The 16,116-nt window shown below is 44.9% G+C and overlaps 1 protein-coding gene across 5 annotated transcripts in view; it reads right to left on the bottom strand.

Annotated features, from left to right (window-relative positions):
* Positions 1-1,602: 1,602 nt before the first annotated feature.
* Positions 1,603-16,116, bottom strand: part of LOC105497868 (thioesterase superfamily member 4) — a 53,396-nt gene continuing 38,882 nt past the window's right edge. The window contains exons 5-6 of one of the 5 annotated variants that reach the window (XM_071085424.1): positions 14,460-14,584; positions 1,603-1,879 (exon numbers count right to left, since the gene is read on the bottom strand). In XM_071085424.1, the coding sequence (XP_070941525.1) occupies positions 1,821-1,879; positions 14,460-14,584 (184 nt within the window). In that variant the 3' untranslated portion in view covers positions 1,603-1,820. Of the gene's footprint in view, positions 1,880-6,414; positions 7,183-9,181; positions 14,222-14,459; positions 14,585-16,116 lie in introns of those variants that run through there. The other 4 variants (XM_071085419.1, XM_071085418.1, XM_071085429.1 and 1 more) reach the window with 4 other exon arrangements.

Below are 16,116 nucleotides of genomic sequence, written 5' to 3'. Positions count from 1 at the left end.
GTGAGACCGTGTCTCAATTAAAAGAAAAAAAAAAGTCGTTGGTGAACCTGGGAAAGGAAATTGCTGTTTTATTGGCTGAGCGCCGCATCAGCTGGGTTGTCGCCCAGCGATTTTCCCATGGTGATCCCAGTGGGGTCTGGATATCTTGTTGCCTCCTATGTTGGTTGTTTGACGATTTTTGGTTAAATTGACTTTCAAATATTCACAGAATTATGATTATGTAACTTTTGCTCTCAGCCTTGCCACATACTACAGTTACATTTGTTTCCTGTATCACTTTATTTTCTTGAGTGGATAATTACCAAGGTTCAGCTGGATGATGTGGTCCAGGGGAAAACAGGCGAAGGGAAGGAGCTGACAACTGGTGGAGGTCAACTTTCACTTCCCTACCAGGAGGCTCTGGCACTGTCTGTGATGCTGCAGAGCAGCTCTAGCTGGATCAAGGGCATGACAGAAGGAAAGAATTAGGGTATTTGAGAAGAACATCCATAACTGATGGTACAACCATGGATGTGGCCCCGAATTAGGCTGGCTGGAGGAGAGTGAAGGAGGTTTCCAAGGCCATCCAGGAAGAGAAAATTAGGATTATTGAGAAAGTGCTCCTTTCCGCCTTTCCAACTCCTCCTCCCACCATTCCACATGCCTTGTGGATGCTTTCTGCAATGCAAAGCCCTTCCTGGATGTGGGTCAAGTGGTCAACTCTCCAGGGAGGTGGAAAGGTGCTCAGCTAATACTTTGGATGGGTTTTGTGACAACGTGAACTTTAGCCCCAACCCTTCTGCTGTGTGAATTTAGCTCAGAGAAAATAAAGAAAATTCACCTCAGAGACAAGAAAGCCCCTCCTCAGGCCTGGAGTCTCTGGAGAAACAATCAGAAAAAAAAAAGAGGAAGCCAGTGCCGGTTAAGCACAACTGAGAACTCCTGCTGAGTTTTGGTTTAGCTTACTGCCGGCCCGGTTCATTTCCAGTTTGGGACATGTGGGTGCATGTTGAGTTTGAAAGCTTCTCTTCCTGGGGTATGACCTGTGCCCAGAAGCACGTCTTGGGCCTGATCTGCCGGTGGTCCACAGCAGTGGTGTGCAGGCAAACATGTAACAGTCTGCCCTGGGGCTGGGGGTGAGGTTGGGGGAGCTCTGATTTGTAGCATTTGCCCATTTCTGCAGTGTCAATATTCCCATGGTGGCTGATTTCTAGCTCTCAATATGAAGTCACTGTGCAGTTGGGAGGAGGTGAGCCCAAACAGCTTTTGTAAACCAGTAGGACCTGGCTCCAGCAATACCACTGCGTGAGCAACCTCTTTGGCTCACAGTGCAAGAGCAGGAGTAACCAAGGCCTTGGTAGGTTCAGCAGATCAGCTCTTGGTTCCAGATCTAAACTCACTCTCACTTCTCTACCTTTTGGAGTTGGAGTTTCCTTCCCTTGTAAGGCTGACTATGGAGTACTCAGTCTCCCCACCTTGTCCTCTTTGTTGCCCCCTGAACAAATTCACAGGACATGTTTTGTTCAAAGACATTTACTGTTAACCACTAAGAGGAAACATGAAGATGATTAACATTCCCAGAAGTCTCCCAAAGCCCTCCTTGTCTTGGGTGGCCCTGGGAGCCCTTCTCAGATCACCATGGACATGTGCTGAGCTCCCCTGATGTGGACTGGCTGGCTCCCCATGGGATCGTGGGACTCCCAGCACTTTGGAGTGGTGCTGTCCGGGCTGATTCCCATCTCGCCATTCTGGATGAGGAAGGACCTTCTCTAGACGTCAGATCCCACCCGAAGATTCAGCCCCTGCAGGTTTACCACGGGCAACTTCTGGAGGGCTCCTTGTCAAACTCCTGCCAAGGCTGCCCTGCCCTCAGGAAAGCTGGGTTCCTTGACCTGCAGAGCTAAGGGTCAGAGGCAAGCTAGGCAAGAGCAGCTGTGCATAATAGGGGGGTGGTGGGGCAGACCCAAGGGGACTTGGGGGCAACCCTGGCCTCATTCCATGTGGGAGTTACCATGATATAGGCCCAGCTGCCAGCGTCTCTGCTTTTTCAAGAAAAGCTGGCGCAAATCTAGACTTTTATGTGAAAACTTCTAACTTTCAGATGCTGCTATCGTAATTTATAAAAATACTGCCTGAGCCAAACCAAATGCCTCTGACTGGATCCTATCCTGTGGGCTGCCGGTCCTGCCCCCTCGTTCTCAGCTCATTCCCAGGCCCTCCAGGAGTCTGCTGCCTGTCTGCCCGCCGCAGATCTAGTGACTCTTCCCAGATTAGCCATTTTTTTCCTGGTTCCCTCTGGGAGGGACCTTCTTGAGATTCATTCTACACCTGGACACCCACAGAGGACTCTTTGAAAAGGAAAGTAATTGTTGCATGTTGAAACTAATGAATCAGCTGGCTCTATGGTACCTCAGGGTTTGTGCTTCATCTGGTTTCTAAGGTTTTTGGTCTTTGTTACAGGAGAAAGGTGCCAATGGGCAGCTTTGGGAAAGGCACAAACCCACCCTCAGACCATCCTGGGCTGGTGAGGACTCACCACGACCAGGGAAAAGACTGTCTTGACAAAACACGGGGCACAGGATGGGAGCTAAAATAAATGGTTACTGAGCGCTCTGCCCAGAGGAACCCTGGGAGGCTGGACTTGAAGGGCCCACTGGGCCATGGCACAGGGACTTTTTGCCTAGGGGAGCCACGCAGCTGGTAGGCAGGAGTTGGCTGTGTGGGCAGCTGCCGGTGTGATCACAGGGCTGATGCAGGGGTCTCAGCAGGGGACAGAAACAGGAGCTCTGTTGGGACTGAGGGGAAACCCGAGGCCATTCCACAAATGTCAGAGCCCTGACCACTGCTCAACTAGAACTGAGTTCCTATTTGTGAAATGCTAAGGGGCAGCGAGGCACGACCTCCAGGCTCAGAAAGCTGTGGTGACATCCTGAAGGGGCGTGTGTGTGTGTGTGTGTGTGTGTGTGTGTGTATGTGTGTGTGTGCGCGCGCGTGTGGCGCGCGCGCGCATGCGTACATGCTGAGGTGGGGCTCAGAGGCCCTGGCCAGCCCTGTACTGCAATCTTCTCCTCCTCAAATCCAGATCATAGCTTGAGAGGGGATACTTTCAAACTAGTGGGACAGCCACACAGTGCCACTAGCATATCTGCTTTACCAGCTTGGGGTACAAAGTAAGGCCACTTTCCTGTTAAGAAGCATGTTAAACGACTGGCACCCCTGACATCCTGAGCCCCTTTCTCCTCTGAGAACTCTGAAGCAGGGCTGTTCAGGTGCCTGAGCCAGCTCAGGGGCCACGCTCCCGAGGCTTCCAAGTACAGGTGATGTGGACTTCACCAGCTGCTGAGGATGCCCAGGAACCAGCCCCCTCCCTCAAGGTCAGGGACATCCCAGGGTTGAAGTGTGTTCAACACAGGCTAACAGATGGCTATGGAGCAAGTCTCATGGCCCCAGTAGGGCACTGTCCTTGCTGATAGTCACAGCAGCAGGCGGACGAGGGTGGGGTGCAGGCAAGTCCTCCTCAGGCCCCAGGAGGCTCCTGTGGGGCTCTTGAGCACTGTCCCTGCAGGGGAGCCTCCCAAGGTTCTCCCCCAGCCACCCCTACCTACCTCTGTGTTTCCCAGACAAGGAGCCCTTTCCCTCTTTGGGTACCTTTCCCTTCCAGATCCCCATAGCCACGGTTCTCTACCTCCCCTCTCCCCAGCCAGTCCTCAGGACTCTGTTCAGTCAGCGCTGGGGAGGGCCCCTTTCTTCTCAGAATTCTTTCCATTTGAGCCCAGGCAGGAATAATTAGCAACTGAAAAACAGGTACTTTTTCCCCTGGGGGCTGGTAGGGCTCTATCTTTGGGCTTCTAGAGGATGAGGGAAAACAATGACACTCCATTCTTTGAGTGCCCTGAAAAGACTGGGTCATACTAAACCAGCCTGACCATGGCTTTCCCTCCTGGAAGCTGGGCTGTCTGCAAGTGTGTAGCTCTGAGGCTGTCTTGGGTTCTGTCTATGAAGACATAGAAATAATTCATTGGGAAGTCCTTTCCTTCCTGTGGCTGTGGCTCCTGGCCTTCAGCAGCGCAGGGAAACTCTGGAGTTGTGGCCTCCTTGGAGGGGCACTTCTGCTGCCCACAGCTGGGCACTGGGCACATGGCATGGCCACTGTGCCTTGGTGGCTCCATCAGCTATAACCGCTTCAGTGTAGAGTTTATTGGTGCCAGGGTGAGAGAGAAAGCCTTGCGCTCTCCCCAGCACCCTCTATTAGCCTGAGCTGGCCTGACTCCTTGGCACTGTGGGCTTTCCTCTCCGCCCCACCTTCAGCAACTGCAGCTCCAGAGTTAACTGGCTCTTTTAGTACATGCACAGGCACATGCAGTCACCTACACTCACATAGATACACTCACACATCCACAGATGTGGATGTACACGCTCACACACATACACGCATGCATGCATGCATACTCACACACGTCTATACAATACACACAGGTGTGCGCACACACTCACATACACACAAATACATGCACACACACATACATAAACTTACACACATAAACACAAATGCACATACATGCACATACACACATTCGCATATATATCTGCTCACTCCCACATTGACTCTATAATACCTCCATAATACCTACCACACACAAGCACACACAGACCTTCCAAAGTCTGTGAAGGGAAGGAAGACTGTGTATATGTTTCTATGTGGAGGAACCTTGGAATGAGTTTAAGAAATTGTGATGTTGATAGTTATTGCATCATGCATCGTTCATCATAAAGTTTTGCTTCTCTTTTAAAATGTAGGTATTCTGGCTGAGCTGGGTGGCTCATGCCTGTAATCCCAGCACTTCGGGAGGCTGAGGCAGGAGAATTGCTTGAGCCCTGGAGTTCAAGGATCAGCCTGGGCAACATAGTGAGACCCCCCCATCTCTGTTACAATAAATAAATAAAATAAAATATAAATATTCCTGTGAAGGGTCATAATGTAAGAGTTATGTTACATTAGTTTATTATATCATACAATAACATAAAATTAGTTATTGTATTTTACTTCTTTTTTTTTTTTGAGACGGAGTCTCGCTCTGTCGCCCAGGCTGGAGTGCAGTGGCCAGATCTCAGCTCACTGCAAGCTCCGCCTCCCGAGTTCCCGCCATTCTCCTGCCTCAGCCTCCCGAGTAGCTGGGACTACAGGCGCCCGCCACCTCGCCCGGCTAGTTTTTTGTATTTTTTAGTAGAGACGGGGTTTCACCGTGTTAGCCAGGATAGTCTCGATCTCCTGACCTCGTGATCCACCCGTCTCGGCCTCCCAAAGTGCTGGGATTACAGGCTTGAGCCACCGCGCCCGGCCTGTATTTTACTTCTTAGTTTAAATGGGAACCTAAAGTAGATTTTGATAAGGAGAAGGGCAAAATGATGGCAAAGGGGACAACCTTGTATCTGAGCTTATGAAAGAGAAATTTTCCCTGGATGCATAATTTTGCCAGGTATCTCGTCCCTGAAAGGGCATGACTGGACCAGACGAACTGACCTAATCATAGGTGAAGCCCCACAGAACCCTCAGACTGAATTTGGAGGTGCTTCCAAGAGCTTTTGGTTCAAGTCCCTCATTGTAAAGAGAAGAAAACTCAAGTTCATTGAGGTTACGTGACTTGTCCATCCACACATCAAGCCTCATGGATGGCATTTCCAAAATCCATCTCAATCTGTTTTCTCCTTCACCTATCATCCACATATGAAATCCCAGGAAAGACTCTAATGTTAGGTTATGTACCTCCTGCTTGGACTAATGTCTGTGGTCAAGGGGGTGGGGAGCTATGCTGATCAAAGCTTGTCAAGTGGCCAGGTTTGACTGGCAGTCCTCTCACCCAGCTTGACTCTAAGGGCTTTCTGCCAAGTCAGCATGGTTCTGTTTTCAGAAGACTGGGAGGAAGGGACAGAAGATGACAAACAAGAAAACAACTGGTGTCCATGATTATATCTTAGCAACAGCCTAGACATTTCTGACCCAGAGATGGATAGGGTGGGGGTGATGGAGGAGGCGTGTCCCCATTGTGAAGATTGTGTTTTGGGAGAGAAGGGATGAAACAGAGACAAAATAAGAGAGGGGAGGGGTGAAGGTGGTGTTTCTGGCTAAGGCTCATTTTCAAGTGCTACAGTTCGTGTTTCAACCCTAGAGCTCTTTAGAAAATCGCTAAAGTTTGCGGGGGGTGTTTTATAAATGAACTGAGCACTTGGGTGACTTTATGAAAACATTTTTCCTATATTTTAGATTTGGGTGAAGTAGATATTATTCCTGAATCTTGTTTCTAGTACGTTTTCCTTTTGTCACCTTTATCTACACCTGCTGAGATTTTTTTTTTTTTTTTACCTGAAGAACAATAACATATTTCAGAGGCAATCAATGGCCCAAGTGTTGTCTCCTAAATTAGAACATTTATTTCATTTCTATTCCCGCCTCGGCTACTGTACATTAGGCTAATGTATAATTAGTGACCACTCTGTAACATCCACTCCAGTCCTTAACACTTTTATTTGCTCATTACTTTATTATTCTAGAGGAGTTTTATTCTGATCCTAACATTGACATTAATGATATACCACTATCAAAATTTTCCTTATTATCAAAACTTTATCAATTTCTTTTTTTTCCTCCTAGAAACAGGGTCTCACTCTGTCACCAAGGTTAGAGTGCAATGGTGTGATCATGACTCACTGCAGCTTTGACCTCCTGGACTTAATTGATTCTCCCGCCTCAGTCTCCTCAGTAGCTGGGACCACAGGTGCATTCCACCATGCTCAGCTAACTTTAAAAATTATTTGTAGAGATGAGATCTTGCTGTGTTGTTCAAGATGGTCTTGAACTCCTGGGCTCAAGCAGTCCTCCCACCTTGGCCTCCTGAAATGTCGGGAGTATAGGCGTGAGCCACCATGCCTGGCCTAACTTTATCAATTTCTTGATCAGGGTATTATTTTTTATAAAATATAATGTTTTCAAAATTGCAAATGGGAAACTCTGGCCTTAAGTGCAGTGATAAAGGAAATGTCTCTTCCACCTCTGCCTTCTCCAAGATCTGTCACTTACACCATCACACCTTTACGCACTTCTGTGTTGGTCATTGTGGAGGGGTAGTGAATCCTGATGCTGGAAGTTTGGGATCTGAAGCCAGGAGGACCCAGATACAAATCCCAGGTTTGCCTCAACTTCTGCGTCTGTAAAATGGGAATAATAAGAGTACCTACTTAATAGAATAGCTGTGTGATTTTGGGAATTTACTTAAGCCTCACAAAGTTTGCTCACATGTAAATTGAGGCTATCAATAGTATCTAAGGAGTAAAGAAGGTGACACAAATAATGTGCTTACACAATGCCTAGCAAATTGTAACTGAGTAATAGCTATCACTCTTTTTTTCACAATTAATTACTTGTATTGCAGTAGGTTTGAACAACTCAAGAGAAGCGTTATGGGCCAATTCATCTTTTTTTTTTCACTTGCAGATGGATACTGCCTCTTCATAAACAGCCTCTGTATGTCGTCTTTAACACTGCTTCTCCCAAGTAGGGTAAAAGTCTTGCATTAATCTATTGCACATATGCTCATGAAAAGGTTAAGTAAGGTCAGCTGCCCCTGGAAGTTGACATTCCTGTTTTTGTCCCTCCCCATTGGCACTTGGCCAGACTGCTATGCTCTGGAAGCACAAGTGTGAGGACTGGGGAGGGCTGGCAGGAGGCGCGTGAACTGCCACAGTTCAAGGTTGGGCACATGTTCCCAGGGCAGCCAGCAGGGACCTTCATTTTCATTAAAGTCATTCATAACTGTGCACACACTATTTGGGGTGTGAATACTGGTCTAACAGAAGGTGCCCCAAGTTTAGTATATGAGCTGCAAAGCCACCTCCAACCTGTGCAGGTAGGCAACGTGTCATTTCCTACCCTGCTTCAGGGTTGCTCCTCCTGGCCTCCTGTAGGCAGCCCAAGAAGCCAGGAGCCACTAGGGCCAAGGGGGCAGCCCCAGCTCCTCACATGGAAAACAGGGTGGGAGGCTGCTGAAGGGCCCAGGGTGGATGCTGGTGCTGCTGTCACCTCTGCCATGTCTCCAATGGCTCCCTGTGGTGACTGAGGCACATCCTCCACTGAGCCTGTCTTTCTTCCGTGGTGATGGCTACCCAAGCACACCCTTGCTTCCATGATGACAGCCACCACTGCTTTCTCAGGATCGGGTGAAGAAGTTCCTCTCCCGAGAGTGAGGCTCACCTCTGGGTGCTCCTAGTAGGTGGGCCTGGGTTCCCACTGCTACGATGCTTAACAGACAGACACAGTTCTTCAGTTGTGGTCACACATGGCCGCTTCTCCTAGTTCAGACTCCGCCACCCAAAGGGGCTGAACGGGGCCCACGTTGGAGGTGAGCTACTTCATGGCCCTGACTCTACAAACCCCTTCCCCTTCCAATTCTTGTTCCCTGCTCCTGCCTCTTTCTGCTCTCCTCCCTCCTGCTGCAACTCCCTCACTCCACCTAGCTGCTTCTAGACACATTCCAAAAACTGTGAATCGCTTCTCTTCGCCATCTTTTCTCCTCCTATGGAGCCTCCGCTATGTTGCCCAGGCTAGTCTCGAAATCCTAAGCTCAAGCTATCTGCCTGTAGTCCTACCTACTCAGGAGGCTGAGGTAGGAGGATCACTTGAGCCCGAGTGGTTGAGGCTGCAGTGAGCTGTGATTGTGCCACGGCACTCCAGCGTGGGCAAACTGTGTGACCCTGTCTCAAATCCATCCATCCATCCATCCATCCATCCATCCATCCATCCATCCATCATCCATCCATCCATCCATCCATCCATCCATCCATCCATCATCCATCATCCATCATCCATCCATCCATCCATCCATCCATCCATCCATCCATCCATCCATCCATCCATCCATCCATCCATCCATCCGGAGGAGCTTTTGGCTTATTAGCTTGTTAAAAAATTAGAGAATTAAGTAAGATTCAGGTCATAGTACTGTAAGATTTTAGAGAGTTAAAGATAAGTGGGATGAGTCTGAAAAAGTTCTGCTGGTGAAGGGAATGTTTAGGAAGGACCTGAGAAGGCAGAAATGGGAAAAATAATATATATACTTTCAAGGTCCCTTGGTTGGGCAATTTTAATTTAAGCAATAAACAATATCTACAAAACACTTTAAAACAAAATATCACACACGCGAGATTGATAGTTTCCAGACCACTTAATTTTAACAATTAAAAGTTTTATTTAGTATCAATACAAATAATATTTTCACATTTTTCTACTAGAAAAATCTTATAGTAGTATTTAAAGCGAGATCAGTGAAATTGAGCATGTGAGTCGCTGTTTTAATTTTGTAACGTGGCTGGCAAAGGGCTCCTGGTAGTACAAGTGTCAGCTCTGCCATCTTCTTATTGTTTGCTTGTACTTGCTTTTTTTTTGAGATATGTCTCACTCTGTCACCCAGGCTGGGGTGCAGTGGCGTGATCTCGGCTCACTGTAACCTCCATCTCTTGGGTTCAAGTAATTCTCCTGCCTCAGCCTCCTGAGTAGCTGGGACTACAGGTGCCCGTCACCATGCCCAGCTAATTTTTGTATTTTTAGTAGAGACAGGGTTTCACCACGTTGGCCAGGCTAGTCTCAAACTCCTGGCCTCAAGTGATCCACCTGCTTCGGCCTCCTGGAGTGCTGGGATTACAGGTGTGAGCCACTGTGCCCAGCCTCTACTTGCAGTTTTAGTATTATCTTTTTTGTTTTTTTAAATAGCTTTGTTTTGATAAAATTCATATAATACACAATTTACACATTTAAAGTGTACAATTCAATGGTTTTTGGTAAATTACAATAACCTTCTGAAGTTGTGGTAAAATATATGTAACATAAAATTCGCCATTTTAACCACTTTTAAGTGTACAATTCAGTGGCAGGAATTACATTCACAATATTGTACAACCATTACCACTATTTCCAAAACGTAATCATCCCACCTCTGTACCTGTTAAACAATAACTCCCCATTCCTTCCACTCCCCTGCCCCTGGTAACCTCTAATATATTTTCTACAATTTTGCTTATTCTAGATATTTCATGTAAATAGAATCACACAATATTTGTCCTTTTAAAATCTTATTTCACTAGCATAATGTGTTCAAGGTTAATCCATATTGTAGCATGTATCAGAACTTCATTCCTCTTTATGGCTGAATCATATTCTATTGTATGTATATATCACATTATGTTTATCTGCTAATCTGTAGGTAGACATTTGGGTTGTTTCTACCTTTTGGCTATTATGAATAATTCTGCAATGAACACTGAAGTACAACGATCTGTTGGAATCCCTCTTTTCAGTTCCTTTGGGTATAAGCCTACCACTAGAATTGCTGGGTAATTCTGTTTGGCTTTTGGAGGAACTGCCAGAATGGTTGCATCATTTTGCATTCCAACCAGCAATGTATGAGGGTTCCAATTTCTGATTATTATTATTATTATTTTTGAGATAGGGTCTTGTTCTGTTGCCCAGGTTGGAGTGCAATGGCATGTTCATAGCTCACTGCAACCATGAACTCCTGGGCTCAAGCAATCCTTCCACTTCAGCCTCCCAAGTAGCTGGAACTACAGGCACCTGTCACCATGCCTGGCTAATTTTCAAAATTTTTCTTTTGTAGAAATGGGGTCTTGCCATGTTGACCGGGCTGGTCTTGAACTCCTAGTTTCAAGGGGTCCTCCCGCCTTGGCCTCCCAAAGATTACAGGCATGAGTCACCACCCTCAGCCTAATCATTTAAAAATGTACAACTCATTGGCATTTAGTACATTCACAATGTTATGCAACTAGCACCTTTCTCTAGTTTTAAAACTTCTTTATCACCCTAGAAAAACGGTACTGTAAGTAATCACTTAAATCACTTCCTGTTCTCTCCTCCATGCCCACCACCCTCATTCCCCTAGTAAGCACTGTATTAGTCCATTCTCACACTGCTATGAACTGCCCGAGACTGGGTAAATTTCTAAAGGAAAGAGGTTTAATTGACTCACAGTTCTGCATGGCTGGGGAGGACACAGGAGACTTACAATCATGGCAAAAAGGAAAGAAAACATATCCTTCCTGACACAGCAGCAGGAAAGAGAAGTGCTGAGCAAAGCGGGGAAAAGCCCTTTATAAAACATCAGATCTCATGAGAATGCACTCACTACCACTATAACAGCATGCGGGAACCACCCCCATGATCTAATCACCTCCCACAAGGTCCTGCCTCCAACACATGGGGATTACAATTTGGATTACAATTCAAGATGAGATTTTGGGTGGGAACACAGCCAAACCATATTAATCACTAATCCACTTTCTGTCTCTATGGAGTTGCCTATTCTAAACATAGTATTGTTTTCTTTCACTTAATGTGATGCTTTTGAGGTTTATCCAAGCTGCAGCATGTTTCAGTATTTCATTCCTTTGTATGGCTGAATAATAGTCTATTATATGTATGTATGTGTGTGTGTGTGTACCACAATTTGTTTATCCCTTCATTCATTAATGGCCATTTGGGTTGTTTCCACATTTTGGCTATTAGAAAAAATGCTATTATAAACACTAGTGTAACAGCTTCTGTGTGGATGTATGTTTCATTTCTCTTGTATTTACACCTAGCAGTGGAATTGCTGGGTCATATGGTAACTTTCTGGGGAACTGCCAAACTTTTCTGTAGCAGCTGCACTATTTTGTATTCACCCAGCAATGTATGAAGTTTCTATTTTTTTTACATCCTCCTTGACACTATTTTTAAAAATAAAAAATTATAGATTAGCCTGGCCAACATGGTGAAACCCCATCTCTACTAAAGATACACCAAAAAATTAGCCAGGTGTGGTGGCGGGTGCCTGTAATCTCAGTTACTCAGGAGGCTGAGGCAGGAGAATCATTCGAACCTGGGAGGTGGAGGTTGCAGTGAGCCCAGGTCCCGCCATTGCATTCCAACCTAGGCAACAAGAAGGAAACTCCACCTCAAAATAATTATAATAATAAAATAAAAAAATTATAGGCATTTTAGTAGGTGTGATCATTGTGGTTTTGATTTGCATTTTTCTAATGATTAGTGATGTTGAGGATCTTTTCATATACTTGTTAGCCATTTCCATATCTTCTTTGGAGAAATGTCCATTCAAGTTCTTTGCCCATTTTTAAACTGGGTTCTTTGTTGAGTTGTAAGAATTCCTTATATATTCTGAATGCTAACACCTTTTTTGGCTGTTTTGGAAGGTCACTGTTGGCAGGCTTCTCCCTACGAGGATTCAGCAGTGAGGAAGCAGAGTATTCGGGGGACAACTGCTTCTTCTGGAGGGGAGAGAATGGGATGGAGTTCAACGGCAGCTCTTTATGTCAGACTTTTAGCAGGATTCAGCTTTATAAATATGCCTAAACAAACAAAATAACAGCAGATGATTATTTGTCAACTGACTTCAATCTGATGGACTACTCTAAATGGAAAGACATATACAAAAGAGGGATTAGATTCACATTTGTCCCTTCAGTCTATCTGTCCACTCTCATTTTGCAGCCAAATTAAGAATCAACTTTTGACTATCACAATACTGTATTACCTCTCCCTGGGTAACCAGGTCCTCACAACTTGGCCATTTCATGGTTCATTACTACTTCCATTAGAGATAGTCAGGGAAATGATAAGAACTAAAATTACAAGAGAGCCATTTGGCACCTTTATGATATTGAAAGGTTTAGTGAGACAAGAAGTATAAACCACAGCCTGGAATGGAGTTCTTAAATTGACTGTGGATTTAAATTATTATTTTCCACCTGCTCCTTTTATCCGTCATTCCTGCAAATGCTTCATACTTAAGAGGAAAAATAAATTTCTTAAACAAGATACAAAAAGCATTAGCCATAAAGGGAAAAATGTAATAAATGCAACTAAATTGACATTAAAAACTTCTGTTCATAAAGAAGATACCTTAAAGCAAATAAAAGACAACTTACACACCATAAGGAGGTATGTGCGACTTATATATCCAACAAAAAAAATTGTTCTGATATAAAATATACAAAGAATGTCTATAAATCAGTAAGAAAATGAGAAATGGAAAAAAGCTAAACAAACAAAAATTTCACAGAATGGGAAAAAATATGGTCAATAAACATATGAAGAGACACTCAACCACACAGGTAATCAGAGAAATGCAAATCAAGATCACACCGAGAAGTCATTTTATAATCATTTGACTGGCAAAAACAATGAAGTCTGACTTCACTAATTGCTAGAGAAGATGGGAGTCTAAAGAATCTCATATATTGCTGGTGGGAGTTTAATTTCGTACAGGCTTAGAAAACAATTTTGCATTCCTCTGTAAAGCTGAACACTCGCAATACTCTACCACCCAGAAATCCTATTCCTAAGTATATGCCAAGCTCTTGCCCATGCACACCACCAGGAGACATGAACAAGAATGTTTATAGCAGCCCCGTTGGTAATAGTCAGAGGCCTGTCATCGGAAGAGAGACATTCATTGTGGGATAGTCACACGTGGAGTATTACACAGTGGTACAAACAAGTGAACACAGTCAACAACATGGATGAACCTCAGTACTCCTGGGAAGTAACAGGTCATGTGTGTGATTTTCCTGGGACAGTCTACACACACATAAGTATAGACATATTTTTCTTATTTATGGCATCACAGTATTTCACCATTTTTTAATGGCACATACATACAATATAGTTTATAGGTGAGCTGTAGTTCTTTAACCAGTCTCCTATTGATGGATAGCTATGTTTGCCATGTTTTGCCATTTTTGTTTTTTTTGCTATTGCAAATAATGTTGCATGAGTGACACAATCACTGGAACCTGATAGCAATCTAACACATTATAATTTTGCAGTTATTATACCTGTGAGATAAAGTCCTGGAGGTGGGTTAAAGGACACATCACTTTGTAAATTTTTTTTTTTTTGAGACAAGGTCTGGCTCTGTCACCCAGGCTGCAGTGCAGAGAGGTGCGATCTCAGCTCACTGCAACCTCCGTCTCCTGGGCTCAGGGGATCCTCCTACCTCAGTCTCCCAAGTAGCTGGGACTACAGGCGCACACCACCATGCCCAGCTAATTTTTTGTGTTTTTTGTAGAGATGGGGTCTTGCCATGTTGCCAAGGCTGGTCTCGAACTCCTGGGCTCAAGTGATCCTTCCACCTCAGCCTACCAAAGTGCTGGGACTACAGGCATGAGCTTCTGCATTGGGCTGTAATTTTGATAGATGTTGGCAACTCGCCCTTTACTAGCAATGTATAAGAATATCTTTAACTTGTTCTTTGCATGACAGGGAATTAAGAATTTTTTGGCATGTGTGGGTTATCATACCCGGGCAAAAAACCAAACCAAACCAAAACACCCCCCTGACCCACACAAAACCCAAATCAACCAAAACTCCCAACCCAACCCAACTAAACCCCAAGAAAGAGATATGACCAGCTTCTTACTTGTCGCCTCTGAGTATAGGGTCTGCTCATCAACACTCTGAACATTACAGGAAACAAAAAATTTCCTTCCTTCAACTTTATCAAGTTGGCTATTTATCATAACAACAGAGCAAAGAGGGATAGGTCTGCAGAATAAAAAGAAAAAGGAAAAAAATCAGTTTTTATCTCACTTATGTAACATTAAAAGATGATCAAGTACATGACAAGGGGTAGACATTTATGACACCTGACAATGAGTATTGACTGCCTTAAACAATACATTCCTCAAGGGCTCTGACACCAGGAGCCTCTCAAGCTCCCCTTCTCCCAAGCACCACTGCTCTCAGGTGGCTCCTGGGCTACTGTCCCTGGATGTCTCTCTGGGCTTGTTTCAAAGGGATCATCAGGAATTCCAGCTCTGTGATGGCAGAGACTATCCCATCTGGAGATCCACTGCAAAGTCCTAAGGGAGCTGAAATCCTTTAAAGAAGTGAAAACAGGGCTAACAGATGGTCCCAGGCAGCTTCTCTCATTTCTTCTGTCATAATCAACATTTCTCAACCAATTCTGAGTAATGGTCACTAGACAGACACCTAATAACAACAAATTGCTGGTAACAGCTTATTGCTCTAAGTCAGTACTGTCCGATAGAACTTTCTGTGATGATACAAATGTTCCATATCTGAGCTATCCAATATGGTAGCCACATGTGCCTAATGAGCACTTGAAATGTGGCTAGCATAACTGAGAAGTTGAGTCCTTACATTTATTTAATTTGAATTAATTTATACTTAACTTTAAATAGCTACATGTGACTAGTGGCTACAGACGTTTCTAGGAATCCTGGAGATACATATCACAATGAAAAGGATATCTCTTTAAAGCTGAAATTTCAGTTGGTTGAAACAGAAGGTAGAGCACGGAAATGTGTTTCGTGCTCCTATGGTACTACCCAGCAGATGATGGAACTACTCCAGGTAGGAAGGAAGTTATCACTGTGATGATCTCTCTGCCCAGTTTTCCTTTCAATGACCTTTTAATACTTCCACTCCCATTAGCTTTTCCTTTGCTCTTTTGTTGAGCCAATTCAACATTTACTAAGAACCAGGGGACATCAGGTGTTCTCACCAGCCCAGCATCTCCCTTTTCTACTAACATGACTCTCTTCATTTATCCACCCCCTACCCTCCCTTCATTCTCTTCATCTCTCTCTCTTTGATACACTCATGTACCCGTTTTGTTAGGGAACCACCTCTCCCTCATTCTTAGCCCATGCAGGTTGACTGGCATTGAATAATGATCCCCCCACTCCACATACACATAGTGACCAGTTGTGGGGGTGGGCACAGGCTGAAACAGTCAATCCTGGAACTTGTGCTGGAGCCCTTGGGCTGGGTTCTTTTTCTCTGAGGTGCTAGGCTTACAAGACACAAGGCTGGCTGGCCTGGCTGGTGGCCATTGTGCCACTACACTGGGAAAGGCTATGGGAGGATGAAGCAGATCTAGAAGAAAATGTGGCTGAGATTCCTAATGACATCACTGAATACCTGCTCTCAGCAACACTTGCCTTCTCAACCATACAAGCCAATATGTTCCCTTTTTTGCTTAAGCTACTGAGAGTTAAGAGTTGCCCTTGTAACAGAAAGTCCTAGACTAGTAAAGAGACTAACAGAAAATG

This window comes from Macaca nemestrina, chromosome 1 (genome assembly GCF_043159975.1).
Source record: "Macaca nemestrina isolate mMacNem1 chromosome 1, mMacNem.hap1, whole genome shotgun sequence".
NCBI classification, from domain to species: Eukaryota; Metazoa; Chordata; class Mammalia; order Primates; family Cercopithecidae; genus Macaca; species Macaca nemestrina.
The sequence above is the reverse complement of the archived record's forward strand: the minus strand, read 5'-3'. Positions and strand labels throughout refer to the sequence as shown.